This window comes from Phymastichus coffea, unplaced genomic scaffold, assembly GCF_024137745.1.
Source record: "Phymastichus coffea isolate CEN01 unplaced genomic scaffold, Cenicafe_Pcof_1.1 PCOF00036, whole genome shotgun sequence".
Lineage (NCBI taxonomy): Eukaryota > Metazoa > Arthropoda > Insecta > Hymenoptera > Eulophidae > Phymastichus > Phymastichus coffea.
Window position 1 is genome coordinate 145,269 of NW_026706847.1, and position 14,051 is coordinate 159,319.

The following is a 14,051-nucleotide window of genomic DNA, read 5'->3' on the forward strand; positions in this document are numbered from 1 at the left end:
AAATTACAAGAGCGTTAAATTTCTTTTTATTAGACTATTTTATTTTAACATTAAATTTTACATTTTATCTTTATATTGTTTTGGATTTTTATACTTTTTGTTTTGAATAAGGCTTATTTAGCGATTTATTTATTCAATTTGTTTATTTTCGAGAAGTTCGTTGATACGAATATCTGATTGCAAGTACATGTTAACCCCGCGTAGATATTTTTAAATATACACTTTCTTTCTTTCGTAATAAATTACCGTGTTTTATTTATTTATTGAGAGTAAGTGTAAAATACACACACGCACGCACGCACGCACGCACGCACACACACACACTCCGTAAAAATTATAATTCGACTCGATGAATTTTAATGTTAATTGGTGAAAACACCCAAAAATATTAAAAGTAGAATATGACAAAGAATAATTAACGCATAAGTGTGTCATTCGAATGGACATTGTAATTACAGCTCTCATAATAATAAATACAAGCAATTGCTCATGATTGACGAAATTAATGAATTCATACGAGACAATTCTTTAATGAATTGAAGGCATCCTCTCTACGAAAGCACGAGACGTAAACAACAATATAATAAACTCCATTCACACATAAACATAGAAGTAGGTATATAAGCTTTTATAATTCGGAGTGGAGACAGAATAAGAAATAGTGATCAAATAAAACAAGTTCGTAAATACTCGAGCGCGAGTTTTAATACAACACTTGTGCGTTTAGAGATACAGAGTCAATAGCTGATCAATCTTGGATCATAAACATTAATCTGCTCTCAGCGCCTACGGAGAGAGAATTTGATTTGGCATCGTATAAAAAGAAACAAGCACATTACGTACATGCAGCGAGAGGCTAGCGTCAACGTATACCCATAGTGCAGTGCACCAACATACACACACACACACACACACACACACACAGGCTCGTACGCACGCACGCACAGCATATACAGCAACGTTTCTCTCTTGAACATTATAATTGCATGACTAGTGCAGCTAGAGAGCATGTATAAGATAAACGTCAGTGTGTGTGCGCGCGAACGTGTACCTATTCGCGAACAGACGGCGAGAAATCGAAAAGTTGGCAACACTGCAGAGCCTCGCTGCTCTCTCTCTCTGGTACGACGACGGCCGTTGCTCGATCGAGAGCGAGCACATACGTACATTATATAGAACTGAGCGAGAGAGAAAACAAAAAGGCAAAGTCCAAGAGAGATAGCATCATTGGAATCGTGCGAGCGGCAGAGCGAGAGAGAACGAGGCAGACAGCGCGCGGGCGCGAAATTCGAAAGTAGTGGGAGATCGAGTCAACCAATGAGAATGCGGCATTTGTACTTCCCCCGTGTCGGCCCACTTGGAACGAGTTCGGGCTTGAAAATCTCTAACGGACGCGGCGACCGGCGGCGCACATTCGTCTCCTGGCACTCGCGACGCGCAGAGTTCCACGGTCGTACGAGAGAAAGCGACGCTAAAGACAGAACCCACAAGAGGTTTTTTATATACACACGAAGCACACGAAAGACAACACGACACAACCATGAGGGAAATCGTGCACATTCAAGCCGGCCAGTGTGGTAACCAGATTGGTGCCAAGGTGAGTTCTTTAATACAGCGCTTCTATATTCCCTATTAGGAAATTTGAGCAGACACGAAATTCCATCGTATCCGCCTTTCACGGTAACCTTGATGTTCCTTTTCTTTCTCGTCTTTTTCGTCCTACGTTTGTATGTCGGTGTGTCGTGAAGCGAAAAAACCGTTAGACGTACATTCTTTCTAGAGAGAAATTTGCACTTTTTCCACGAGAAGACATTACGGCTTAACCAGCCCCCTCCCCTCTCAGTTTTTGGTAGCGACAATGGGAGAAAAAACCGTTGGCAATGCGGTAGGAAAAACTGCTACAGAGGTGGGGGGGACGCGACACGATACAAGTACACAAGTACAATAGAATCGACCAGTAGTCTGTACGGGGGTTCGGGAAAATGCATCTCTATTTTCGCGCGTGGTGCAAAAATGTGCAAAAAGTGATGGAGTGCCGGGTCGAGGAACTTAGCATGGCGACGCCGCAGTTTAGCGCGCGCGCAACATCGAACGACCGAAACGGAGAGATAGACAAAAAATGCGGGCTATTTGCCGGCCGGCACCACCTTTCAATGGCTTTTCATAGAATAAGATTTTCGAAGTCGTAACTCATCGGTAATCTGGCCACTCGTTTTAATTTATAAATCCTTCAGTGCGGCCCATTATTTATTTATAAATCGTCGATATATATAGGTTTTGGAGTATCTTAGTTGCCGCCATTTTCACAATGGAGCAGTAAGGTCCTTCTACGGGTCTTTGGGACGGTGGATTAGCTAAGCATGTTGAATCAATAGCTCGAAAAGGATATTCAAATCTAATGATACGGCCGCCGAGCAACAAGCGGCGTGAGTCAGTGGGTGTGTACATGTATGTGCCTGGGTGTGGCAAAACGGGCGTACTAGCAGATCTTTCTCCGTGGGGAGGACGTATAATACACGCTCCAAGCGAGAGAGAGAGAGAGAGAGAGAGAGAGAGAGAGAGAGAGAGAGAGTGTGAGTGACGCGACGAGGGGCCGCAGCAGCGCTCACCGTCGTTGATGCGGCAACGGCATCGAACGGTTGCGCGCGCAGCTCCGCTCACCAGCTCGCTCGCTCTCTTTCTTTCATACACATGTTCCCATCTATTATACCGACTGTTGTATCGCCTTTCTCTTATCCTTTTTTTTCTTTCTCTTTCGGTCTACTAACGCATTATTTTACTCATCTCGCGCTTGCGTACCTAAAGGAATTTCTTTACGATCTACAGCCGCGTCATCCAGCCGTCATTACTTGGCCCAGGTGTGCTCTATCGCGAGAGAGACCGGCATTCACCAGCGGTTCTCATTCGAAGTAGAGCTTGTATACAGTTGACAAAAGAGATGGATGAATTTGATTTGTTCCTCTGTCTGGCTTACGCCCGATCAATTTTAGTTCGGGAATATTTTTTTTTCAACCTTCGGGTTTTCGATCTGTTTTTTGGTTTTTCTGCGACAACCCCTTCTCTCGAAGTAATTATATATATATGAGCTACCTCGATACACGACAACTTTGTCTCTGAAACTTTCTAATGCGGTTTATAGAAACGTTCAAGATTAAGAGGGAGACCACGAAAAGGCTTGCCTAGCATATATTTCTCCTTGACGACACGACCTTACCATTGATGTATTTTCTGTGTAAAGTCGCGATTTCACTGTATGCTGATGCACGATTTTCTTTTTTGTCTCATTCTACCTACCAGCGAATGTCTTGCTGACATGTCATATTAAAATAGCTATTTTTACCGAATATATCTAACTCGTAACGAGATAGAATTTGGATAACGATGAAGCATATTTTACGTGAATTATCGTATTTTGTGGTTCATATTTTGTGTATTTTTTATCCAACTTTGTTAAAAATTATATATGACTTTACTAAATCTTTAAATTAAAGTAGAATGATATTTCGAATTAAAATTATTTTTATGATTAAAATATTAAAATAATAACTGTTACTGATTAGTCCAACTATGTTTCGACTACTCCCAAATTCCAAAACGTGTAAAAATTTTGACATCGCAATGCGCAACTTATGACTCGTAACAGTTTCCTATCTCGCGAAAAGAAATTAATGCCTACAATTCCGTTATCAAGACAACGATATATAATACTAATAAAAATAAATTAAAACGAATTTTTGTCGAATAAAAAACTGCCGTTTATCATGCACATACTTCTCGATGAAAGAGAAAAGAAAAATGCATCTCTTCAATAACTTGTACACGTGTGCGCCTACGCGAGAGAATCGATTTTCCTTGCTCATTATCTCTGCAAGATTGCAATCTTTTTCTTGCGAGCATCGCTATACAATGGCCGCGATTACTTTACCCCTCTTCGATACGACAGATGTGTGGCTTTATGGACATTTTGGTTTGGCAAGGCTCTCGCGAGTCGGCGCCCGTTAAAAAGATGAAGTAACCGCGCGTATCGTCACGCTTCCGCGGCTTTCAAGGATATCGCATCGAAGTCAATGTCCGCTGGCCGACGCTGCCGCTGCATCTTGGCTATGCTTCGAGAGAGGTTCGGAGCTTCCTCTTCTTCCTCGTGTGTGTTTTTCATCCCGGATGCCGAGCTTTTTCCTGTATTACTGCCGCTGCTTAATTTTTATTTGATCGATCGCGTGTGGCGTAATACGTTCAGTGCTGTAAACCCCTTAATTGAACGACCGCAATGACCGCGAATGGAAAAAAAATGCACTGCTTGATAGCACCTTTCCCATTTTTTTGGTTTGCAATTTATTTTACTGCGCGCGCCTCGTTACGGTTTAAAAAAAACATTGTTTTTCTTCTTCGAGCTAAAATATTATTTCACTTGAAAATTGTATAAGCAACGGAAACTATGATGTGGGAAAAAATGATTACTTGATTACTCTGCGTAACGCGTACAATTTCTCATTGAAAAATTAGATTCTACTACTTAGAAATAAAACGATGAATGAACACGAGTGAGTAGCAATGTGATATATTTCTAAGATCGCATTCATGACAACTCATCAAAAGCTCTACTATTTCACTAGATGTAATGAAAGCGCACACGAGGATTCAAAACAATTTAGGTCTTATATTTTTCAAACTCGTTCGTAGTGATTCGCATTCATTAATTTAAATTGCATGGTACCGTGGTGTAACGAAAGAGAGCACGTGAGTCGCATTTATCGAACAGCTCTAAAATCGGACGTCCTGTCGCTCGCCGCTCGCTCGCGATCTGGTTGTAACGACGAGACGACGACGCGACGTTGTTACGCAATGATTACGCGTGTGCGTGCCGCGGCCGTGCGGCGCGTATGTCGCGACGACATCTTTGGGCCCAAGGACGACTACTGCCTCTCACGCATTCGCCGTACAATAGTTGGATCGCTGGCCAAATAAAGTGAATTTTAACGAGATCTCTTGTAAGCAACATCCGAGAAAAAAAGACGACGATGATGCGTTGTTCACATAGTATTTCGCTCGAGGTCACTGCATGTCGATAAATGACATGTTGATCGTGGTCTGATTACTGATTAATATTGATACATGTTCGTTTTTTGCGATCAACACTTTACTCGCAGCGGGATTTCAAATATAATATAACACTAAATCGCGTGTAGATTTTAAGCGGAGAAATTTTCATTGCAAGAGTCGTTGGCTCAGGTTCAGCTCTTCTATAAAGGAGGAAGCGTCTTGCAGCTGTTCCTCGTTCAGCTGTCGTCAAGGAAATTCCAAAGTCTGTTTCTCCTCTTTCTCTCTACTTCGTGTTACCTATACCCTTCCGACCTACTATCCTTAGTCCAAATGTTGGTTCCCCAGACAAATTTCTTTTTTGAACCTTCCATTTAAATTTACATCCTGTCGGAAGTATTCAGTTTTTTCGACTTCGTTTACCTCGGATCACCGAAGTGTGGTCAGCGTAAAAAGTAGAGTAATTACGTCTTGAAATGTATAGGGGGAAGGTGGAAAAAGCAGCACTCAAGTGCAATTTGAATAAGTGTTTTAATTATGTAAATACATAATTAGACTAGGAGCTTGAGCTCGTCGTACGGGTCCATTTTGTGAATCATGCTCGTGTGCACGCGATCAGACTCTATTATTTTACAGTTTGAATTGATTTCCTGATAAAATTGTTAATTGGTAAAGCCTATGTTTTTCAAGTTTTATTAAAATTGCTTGACTTTTCGAAAAGTTTATTATTTTTATTCGTCGTAAAAATCGATTGTCGATAATAGATTTTCGAAATTTTCAATTAAAGTATCGTAACATACAAATTATCATTACTTTTACCTAGTGCTCACTTGCAAATTTAATTAAATAAAGATGAAAAAGTTGGGATTTCACGTTAATTTGTAGAGCGGACATGCAATTGCAAGAAAAGACCCGTTATCCGCTCAAACTAAAAATCCGCCAAAGAAACAATGATATTTAAAAAAATCGTCAAATTTACATAATCTCTCGAACAACTCTTACAAGTAACATCTTTGAAAGTCCATAATTTCTCTCTTCCCGCTGGGCTTGTTATTTTTCTTTTCTTTCTTTTTTTTCGAAAGAGCGCACACACCTATCTCTTTTTCACTCATTTATGGTCAAAGCGCATTGCTATATATAGCGCTGACATTGGTGACTCACCCTCTCTCCCCTTAAGCGCTCTCGCCCGACTCGACGTAATAAAACGATCGCGTGGGAGGTGACGGCGGAGGAGGCTCACGGCGAAAGACTCGATGCACTTATATGGGCATCTGCTGTCAATACACCATCTCGCGCCTTTCCATTTACGACGGCGAGAGAGAAAGATACCTCTAAAAAAAAGAAATTTCTACGTTAAGAGAAGGTTATTATCGGATCTTTTTATCGGCTATAACTCTTTTTTTTAAATGTCCCACAACGCCAACTTGAACTTGAGATTTGGCCTACGGCCTTGTTAAGAATCTCGTCTTGATTGATAATAGAACAAGAGCTATCAAAATTTCTATAATAGTAATTCTCGCACACGCAACCACTTGATTCGAACGATTCATACTTTTGGAGTTATCTGTTGACATTTACGTAATAGCACGAATAAGGCCAAGTTTTATTACTCTCTCAATAATCAAAATTTCGTGATTGTCAATGACTTTACGAGCTCTTATCCGCAGATGTGAGTCGACACAGCTTTTGAAAATTCATGTTTGCAAGCAAATATTTACTCGTGCTTTTGAACTAACGCCATTATGTATAGCTGCGAAACACTTAATAGTGTAAGTCTTTTAATAGCGCTACCTCGTTTAAAGAGAGATCTGCATGAAAAAAGATATGTCGATCATGAATGTAGGAAGAAAGAAAGAAAGGAAGGAGGTAGGTGGGCAGGCAGGCAGGCAGGCAGGCAGGCAGGCAGGCAGGCAGGCAGGCAGGCAGGCAGGCAGGCAGGCAGGCAGGCAGGCAGGCAGGCAGGCAGGCAGGCAGGCAGGCAGGCAGGCAGGCAGGCAGGCAGGCAGGCAGGCAGGCAGGCAGGCAGGCAGGCAGGCAGGCAGGCAGGCAGGCAGGCAGGCAGGCAGGCAGGCAGGCAGGCAGGCAGGCAGGCAGGCAGGCAGGCAGGCAGGCAGGCAGGCAGGCAGGCAGGCAGGCAGGCAGGCAGGCAGGCAGGCAGGCAGGCAGGCAGGCAGGCAGGCAGGCAGGCAGGCAGGCAGGCAGGCAGGCAGGCAGGCAGGCAGGCAGGCAGACAGATAGACAATCGACAATGCTCGGCATTATGCAGTAGCAGCTGGCATTGTTGCCGGTCGGTCGGTCGTGCACGTCCGGCCGCGGACGGGTACTCTGCCCGGTCAGCAGACGCTAATTGATCTCAATTGCCACTCGACTGAACCCCTCACTGTCGACCACGAGTATCGCGGCCGAATGATTCGACGCGCCATCGTTTTTTTTCTCTTTATCGATTTACACAGACAATAAGGTATTAAAACTTGTGTTTTTTTTTATTACAGTTCTGGGAAATCATCAGTGACGAGCACGGCATTGACCCGACTGGAGCATACCACGGAGACAGCGACCTCCAACTCGAGAGGATCAACGTCTACTACAATGAGGCATCGGGTGGCAAATACGTGCCCAGGGCTATCCTCGTGGATTTGGAGCCCGGTACCATGGACTCTGTCAGATCTGGCCCATTCGGTCAAATCTTTAGACCTGACAACTTCGTGTTTGGTCAGTCTGGCGCTGGTAACAACTGGGCCAAAGGTCACTACACCGAGGGCGCGGAGCTCGTTGATTCGGTCCTCGATGTTGTCCGCAAGGAGGCCGAGAGCTGTGACTGCCTTCAAGGCTTCCAGCTGACCCATTCGTTGGGAGGTGGTACTGGATCCGGTATGGGAACCCTTCTCATTTCCAAGATCCGTGAAGAATACCCTGACAGAATCATGAACACCTACTCGGTCGTCCCATCACCCAAGGTTTCCGACACCGTTGTCGAGCCTTACAACGCTACCCTCTCGGTTCACCAGCTCGTTGAAAACACCGACGAGACGTACTGTATTGACAACGAAGCCCTTTATGACATTTGCTTCAGAACGCTCAAACTGTCCACCCCCACATATGGTGACTTGAACCACCTTGTATCTCTCACAATGTCTGGTGTCACAACTTGCCTCAGGTTAATATTTTTTTTATGTTCTTGGGAAGATGAAAAATGAAAATGAGTTTATAGTAACAATAATTTAATTTTACAGGTTCCCCGGACAGCTAAACGCTGACTTAAGGAAATTGGCAGTGAACATGGTGCCGTTCCCGCGTCTCCACTTCTTTATGCCTGGCTTCGCCCCTCTGACCTCTAGAGGCAGCCAACAGTACAGAGCCCTTTCGGTGCCCGAACTTACCCAACAGATGTTCGACGCCAAGAACATGATGGCCGCCTGCGACCCACGACACGGACGTTACCTCACGGTCGCCGCCATTTTCCGTGGACGCATGTCCATGAAGGAGGTCGACGAGCAGATGCTCAACATCCAGAACAAGAACAGCTCATACTTCGTCGAATGGATCCCTAATAATGTTAAGACCGCCGTGTGCGACATCCCACCACGTGGTCTCAAAATGTCCGCTACCTTCATAGGCAACAGCACCGCCATCCAAGAACTGTTCAAGCGTATCTCCGAACAGTTCACTGCTATGTTCAGAAGGAAAGCTTTCTTGCATTGGTACACAGGCGAGGGTATGGACGAGATGGAGTTCACTGAGGCAGAGTCCAACATGAACGACTTGGTCTCTGAGTACCAGCAGTATCAGGAGGCTACCGCCGACGAGGACGCCGAATTCGACGAGGAGGCCGAGCAGGAGGTCGACGAGAACTAAGCCTATCGCTATTTCATAGGATTTATTCTTTTCTTTTTTCTCACGTGCATCCCCAGCTCCCTCCAACATACACATGCCAAGAGAAAAAAAAACCTCTACACACAAATTATAAAAACTATATGATAAAAAACAAAATTCCGCTTCATCTTCGCCTATTTATCTTTCTCTCAATTTCCGTATTTTATGTTCCCTCTATTTTGCCCCTTATTCTTTTTACTCATTACGTTTGTTAATATTTTTTACGAATATAGTGCACCTGGTTGCGAATCTCTGCGAGACGCGCGTGTTTTTACTTTTATTTTCATTTACCTAAAATCCTATATTTCTCCGTCCTTTTTTATCTCATTTTTCAAATTTAGTTTTCTTACCTGTCTGTCAATCATTGTCAAAGTGTACCATCAAATATGTGAAGTGGTTTTCTCTTTTGTTAAACAACAAAAATTGCTGAAAGTAAACACAATTCCCAATGTCGTGATTTCGTTGTATATTTTCGAGATTATTATTTTGTATAGCGTCGACTCGAAATCGCTACTAGCTACTTCAAGCTGCCACTTGTCATGAATTCTTATTCGAATAAAGGTACATTTGATTAACAAGCAATTGAAATGGTCGAAATATCCTTATTATTTTTCTTTTTAGATAGCTTGGAATGTGACCTTTTTAGGGCTTGGAAAATATTAACTTTTCGGTTCTTTAACTATTACATTTTCCATTCGGAGGCATTAGATCAATAAACCAATTAAAAACCAATGGTAATGTTTTCAAACTTGTTCATCAATTGCCACTAAAACTATTTTGAAAACGTTTTTCTGTACAAATAGTATCAGATTTTTCAAAATTTTCTAATTAAACTGTTCATGTCAGATCATTTCCAGTATAAGGCGCATGTGACTTTATCTACAGTAGATATGTGTATAAGTTGGATATAACTGGTGAAACCTTGTGCTATCAGATGGCTGTTCTATCTTTGATTTTCATATTGTTAATATGCTTTAAAACTACTTTTTTATTTTTATGCTTAATACTGAAACTCGATGTAACATATTCGCTACGTTTTTTAAATTAACAATTTATAATTTAAACGCAACATCAGAATCAAATAAAGTGTATTGCAAAACAATTGAAATTGTTTTTAGTTTACTTAAGGTTTCTAAATGTGATAAGCTTCACGTTAACGTAAAATATATTTTGACGCCTTTAGTTTTTGAAATATTATGTAGTGAAATTTTCAATTTGCAAACAAGATTTTTTTTTAATTAAGTCTGTTTATATTTTATCAATTCAGTGTCGCTGAAATCACATTTATTTACATCCACATTGAAGTTGATAGTAGTTATTCGTTAAAACATCGATACATCCACCGTTTATCAAATTTATGATGGAACGCTAAGCGAAATTTTTTATCCAAGCTTGAATTAAGCAAGCCTGCAAAAATCGAACTCTTAACAATTTCCTGTAGGCAAGCCATTGAAATTCCACGTCACGTTGAAAACCCAACAGTGTTCTACAGTTGCTTCTTTTTTGTAAAAGTGCTTCGCCCTTGCTTCTTTTTTGTCTTTACAACAAAACCTGGCTCTTGGTTTTTTTTTTCTTTTCGAGCCGTCTACTGCAAGGAGGAGAGACGAACGAGCAAGCGAGTGCAGAATAAAACGAGCAAAGCGAGAGAAAATGCCTACAAAAAGAGAAGACGCTCTCGGAGCTCAAGCGGCTAAAATCCATTTTCGAGATCTGCAGCTCGAATGTCTCGCGCTCGAAGCGTCGAAATGAAGCACGAGCCTTCTTGGCTCTACTCTTCGTCACTATAAGCTTTCTTATACTCTTTGAAGATATTACTATGCGTTTCGTGGTGGCAACGCGGGCGGCATATGGACGCCTTCAGACTTCAGAGCTTTTTATGACTACAAGAAACGTTTTGTGTTGATGTATGATAACAAATTCATTTGTAAATTTATTTCGTTTATTTATTTTACAACCTACAATCAGTTAAACCGGTATGACCAGTTTATCATCAACGTACAGAGAAGGAATTTTCTGCTCTTTGTAGGAATTGGTATAATGCAAACATGTACATGTAAAATATAATACTATAAACTTAATCTAAAAAAGTTGGTAGTTGAGATTGTTTTTAAGTATTAGTAAAAAATGTAGTAACAAAAATGCAGCAATGGGAACACAATGCATTATTTATCGTAGAAGGCGTATTTGCTACGATTCCTTGCCATTTTTCTAGTTTTAATTTAACTCTTTTTTTGTAAAATAAATTTGCAATTGAATTTTTTTTACGAGAAACTGTTTGAATATTGATATATAATAAATTCGTAAATTATCATAACGATGACTGGATTCATTGTTTAAATTATGAGTGTCTCAGAAAAATAGGGGTTTCACCTAATCTAAACGGAATATTAATGTATCAAAAAATATTCTTAGTCACTTTTTTCTGTTAATAATCAACGTAATTCAAAGTGTTCGTTAAAATTGAGCAATATGTTAATTAGTTATTATTAAAAAATCGCTCACAAAGATATTTTTCAATAATTTCTTTCATTTGCATTAAATAAGAAAATTGAAATAAAACTAAAAAATGAGGTACTTTAATCACCGAAACATATGTGTATTTTTTTAATTGAAATTTCGCATATGTAATAAACATTGACATTGTTCGTATAAAAGAGGCTTCGTTGTGAATATCAATAATTTTTGAAATAAGGACAAACGTTTTTTAATTTATTAAAAAATTATTGAAAAATTACTGTTTATTATGGAACATATATAATTAGTTATCTTTATAATTAGTAATGTACAAAATTTATCTTTGAATTATACTAATCTCTCAAAGATAAATTTGGAAAAATGGCTCTCTAGCTTTATTTATAACAAACTTACAATTTTTGTTGCAAAAGTATTTTTTTATTCAAAATTAATTTAAAAAATATTCAAACAATTTTCTTTCAAATAAGGGTCAGTTTGATGTAAAATATGAATAACGAGCACACCCATAAGATAAAATTACAAGCACTTCATTTTCTGTAAAAGAATACGGAATTTCATTAACTTTTTTTATTGATCGAAAATTCAAATATTTATCCGGAAACGTTATAACGAATATGATGAATGTATGAGAATTTCTTTTTATTAAATGAAATTACAAAAATTGTTATACGTACTAAAACAACGAATTAAGTTAAATGAACATCCTTATGGTAATTTAAGGATTTATTCTACATCGAAATTGATACAGATTTGTAAAAAGAATGTAATTGCAAATTTATTTACAAAATACATTGTACGGAATCTAGGTTGCCTTGACTAATTATGCTTTCGGTGCATTTGATCGCACTGAAAGAAATTTAGTTGATTTTATTCAAAACAATTCTATATATAATTTACGATTTAAGACACCTATAATTAAGAACTGCATATTACTGAAAATAAAGTGATTTAAAGTAAATACGTTTAGACGTAGGCTAGTTATACTAGTTATACTTTTATCTTATACTCTGTAATGAAAGCTCAGTAAAAGATGATTTGAAGGCTTCCATTCAGGTGCATAATTTTATATAAATTTCAGTTTACACCATAAAAATTATACAAAATGTTTATCATTGGGCAGAAAATGTTAACTGCGATATACTATTGTCAGTAAACATGTATTATATAGTAATATTCAATGACTCTTTCAGGAAAGCTCGTTGATGAAAACCTAAAAAAATAACACATCATTTCATTTTGGTAAATTGTTTCTGCCTTCTGGTTGAAGCTGTTTCAATTACTAAGTGTTCATGACTAGGTATGAAAACTTATTATTCAATCAAAGAGTTACGTTGAATTTCCGGCCTGTTACAATTTTCTGCAATAAAGTGCATAGATAGTTGAACTAGACAGTCAGTGTACCGTTAAAATCCTCGCGATGAATACCTTGACAGTGTTTCTGCTGCTATGCGCAGTAGTTGTAACAAAAGTGCAAGTAAGTGCTTCAATGTCCACTTGAAATTAATGGCTCGATAACGGTCGACTTTTTTACGCATTGCAGGCTAATATCCCCAAATCGAAGTTCAATCCTGAACTAAAAAATGTATGGGATAAGTGCACGAAAGAAGCTAAGCTTACTGAGGCTGAGTTAGATATAGTTCTGGAAAATTACTCCAAAATTACAGATCAAAGAGTGAAATGTCTGAAAGGGTGCCTTTTCAAATCACTCCATGTTGTAAGATTGTACTCATTCAATCATTGTATTACGTTTACAAAACATTTACATTATCCTCTATGAGTAAATGATTTTTACAAATGTTTCGGATTAATTAATTTGACTTTTACTTGATGCAGATAAATATTGACAATAAGGTCAATGAAACTGCAGCCGAAAAGTATTACGAAGGTGTTACCACTAAAAAAGAAACTATCAACGAGGCAATACAAAAGTGCATACCAAAAGCAAGTAAGAAAACTTTTTATGATGTATAACTAATGAAATTGCGTAACGGAAATTTGATCAAATATTTTGTTTTCCAGCTGGAAATGATCATTGCGACATCGCTCAAAACTTTGAATCCTGTCTTTGCTCTGAATATATTAAGTGTAGCTAATGTTAGTGGCGTAACATTACCAAAACAGTTTTATTAATTTTTGTATTTTATTTATTAATTTTTTTATAGTATATGATTTGATAGTTCACTAATTATGTTTAAAAAAAATATATTCATATATTATTTCAATAAAATTGACTTTCAACTACCTAAATTTGTTCAAATTGTGTAATCCTTGTTTTAAAATTTCAGGCAATTTTTACTTTCAATTTTGCTAAATGTGTATATTTTTCAAACAAAAAAATTTAGCTGTATAGGTTCGAGTATATTTAGCTTTTGTTGAAAAAGTGTTCTTTACAGCTTGACAAGTTGATTGATTTTGCCGTTTTTTCATAATTTTAATAAATGTATTTCTATATGAAAAAAAATAATAATTATACAGATGGTGACTTGGAGTTAATATAACTAAATAAATAGTAACACTTTTGGTATCAATAATTTTAAATGACTTGATCAGTTAATTATAATAAAAAAAAACAGTAAAAATAAAAATGACATTTCCAATGTATCCAATAATCCTAGAAGAATTGTAGTTAATAAATATTATAAATTCAAATGAAAGCACGTCTTTTC

At 38.6% G+C, this 14,051-nt stretch overlaps 2 protein-coding genes across 2 annotated transcripts; both read left to right on the forward strand.

The window, feature by feature from the left end:
• The first annotated feature begins 1,394 nt into the window (after nucleotides 1–1,394).
• Nucleotides 1,395–10,012, forward strand: LOC131663514 (tubulin beta-1 chain). Its single transcript, XM_058933966.1, has 3 exons — nucleotides 1,395–1,597; nucleotides 7,530–8,194; nucleotides 8,271–10,012. The coding sequence occupies exons 1-3, from the start codon at nucleotides 1,541–1,543 to the stop codon at nucleotides 8,890–8,892; spliced, it is 1,344 nt and encodes a 447-aa protein (XP_058789949.1). The 5' UTR covers nucleotides 1,395–1,540; the 3' UTR covers nucleotides 8,893–10,012.
• A 2,723-nt stretch (nucleotides 10,013–12,735) lies between these two features.
• On the forward strand, nucleotides 12,736–13,626 carry LOC131663591 (uncharacterized). Its single transcript, XM_058934069.1, has 4 exons — nucleotides 12,736–12,859; nucleotides 12,926–13,099; nucleotides 13,219–13,330; nucleotides 13,405–13,626. The coding sequence occupies exons 1-4, from the start codon at nucleotides 12,803–12,805 to the stop codon at nucleotides 13,476–13,478; spliced, it is 417 nt and encodes a 138-aa protein (XP_058790052.1). The 5' UTR covers nucleotides 12,736–12,802; the 3' UTR covers nucleotides 13,479–13,626.
• The last annotated feature ends 425 nt before the right edge of the window (nucleotides 13,627–14,051 follow it).

Coding starts and splice junctions, on each gene's coding strand:
- LOC131663591 (XM_058934069.1), top strand. CDS start 12,803: ATGAATACCTTGACAGTGTTTCTGCTGCTATGCGCAGTAGTTGTAACA. Junction 12,860..12,925: donor TAGTTGTAACAAAAGTGCAA/GTAAGTGCTTCA, acceptor TACGCATTGCAG/GCTAATATCCCCAAATCGAA. Junction 13,331..13,404: donor AAAGTGCATACCAAAAGCAA/GTAAGAAAACTT, acceptor TTTGTTTTCCAG/CTGGAAATGATCATTGCGAC.
- LOC131663514 (XM_058933966.1), top strand. CDS start 1,541: ATGAGGGAAATCGTGCACATTCAAGCCGGCCAGTGTGGTAACCAGATT. Junction 1,598..7,529: donor GTAACCAGATTGGTGCCAAG/GTGAGTTCTTTA, acceptor TTTTTATTACAG/TTCTGGGAAATCATCAGTGA. Junction 8,195..8,270: donor GGTGTCACAACTTGCCTCAG/GTTAATATTTTT, acceptor TTAATTTTACAG/GTTCCCCGGACAGCTAAACG.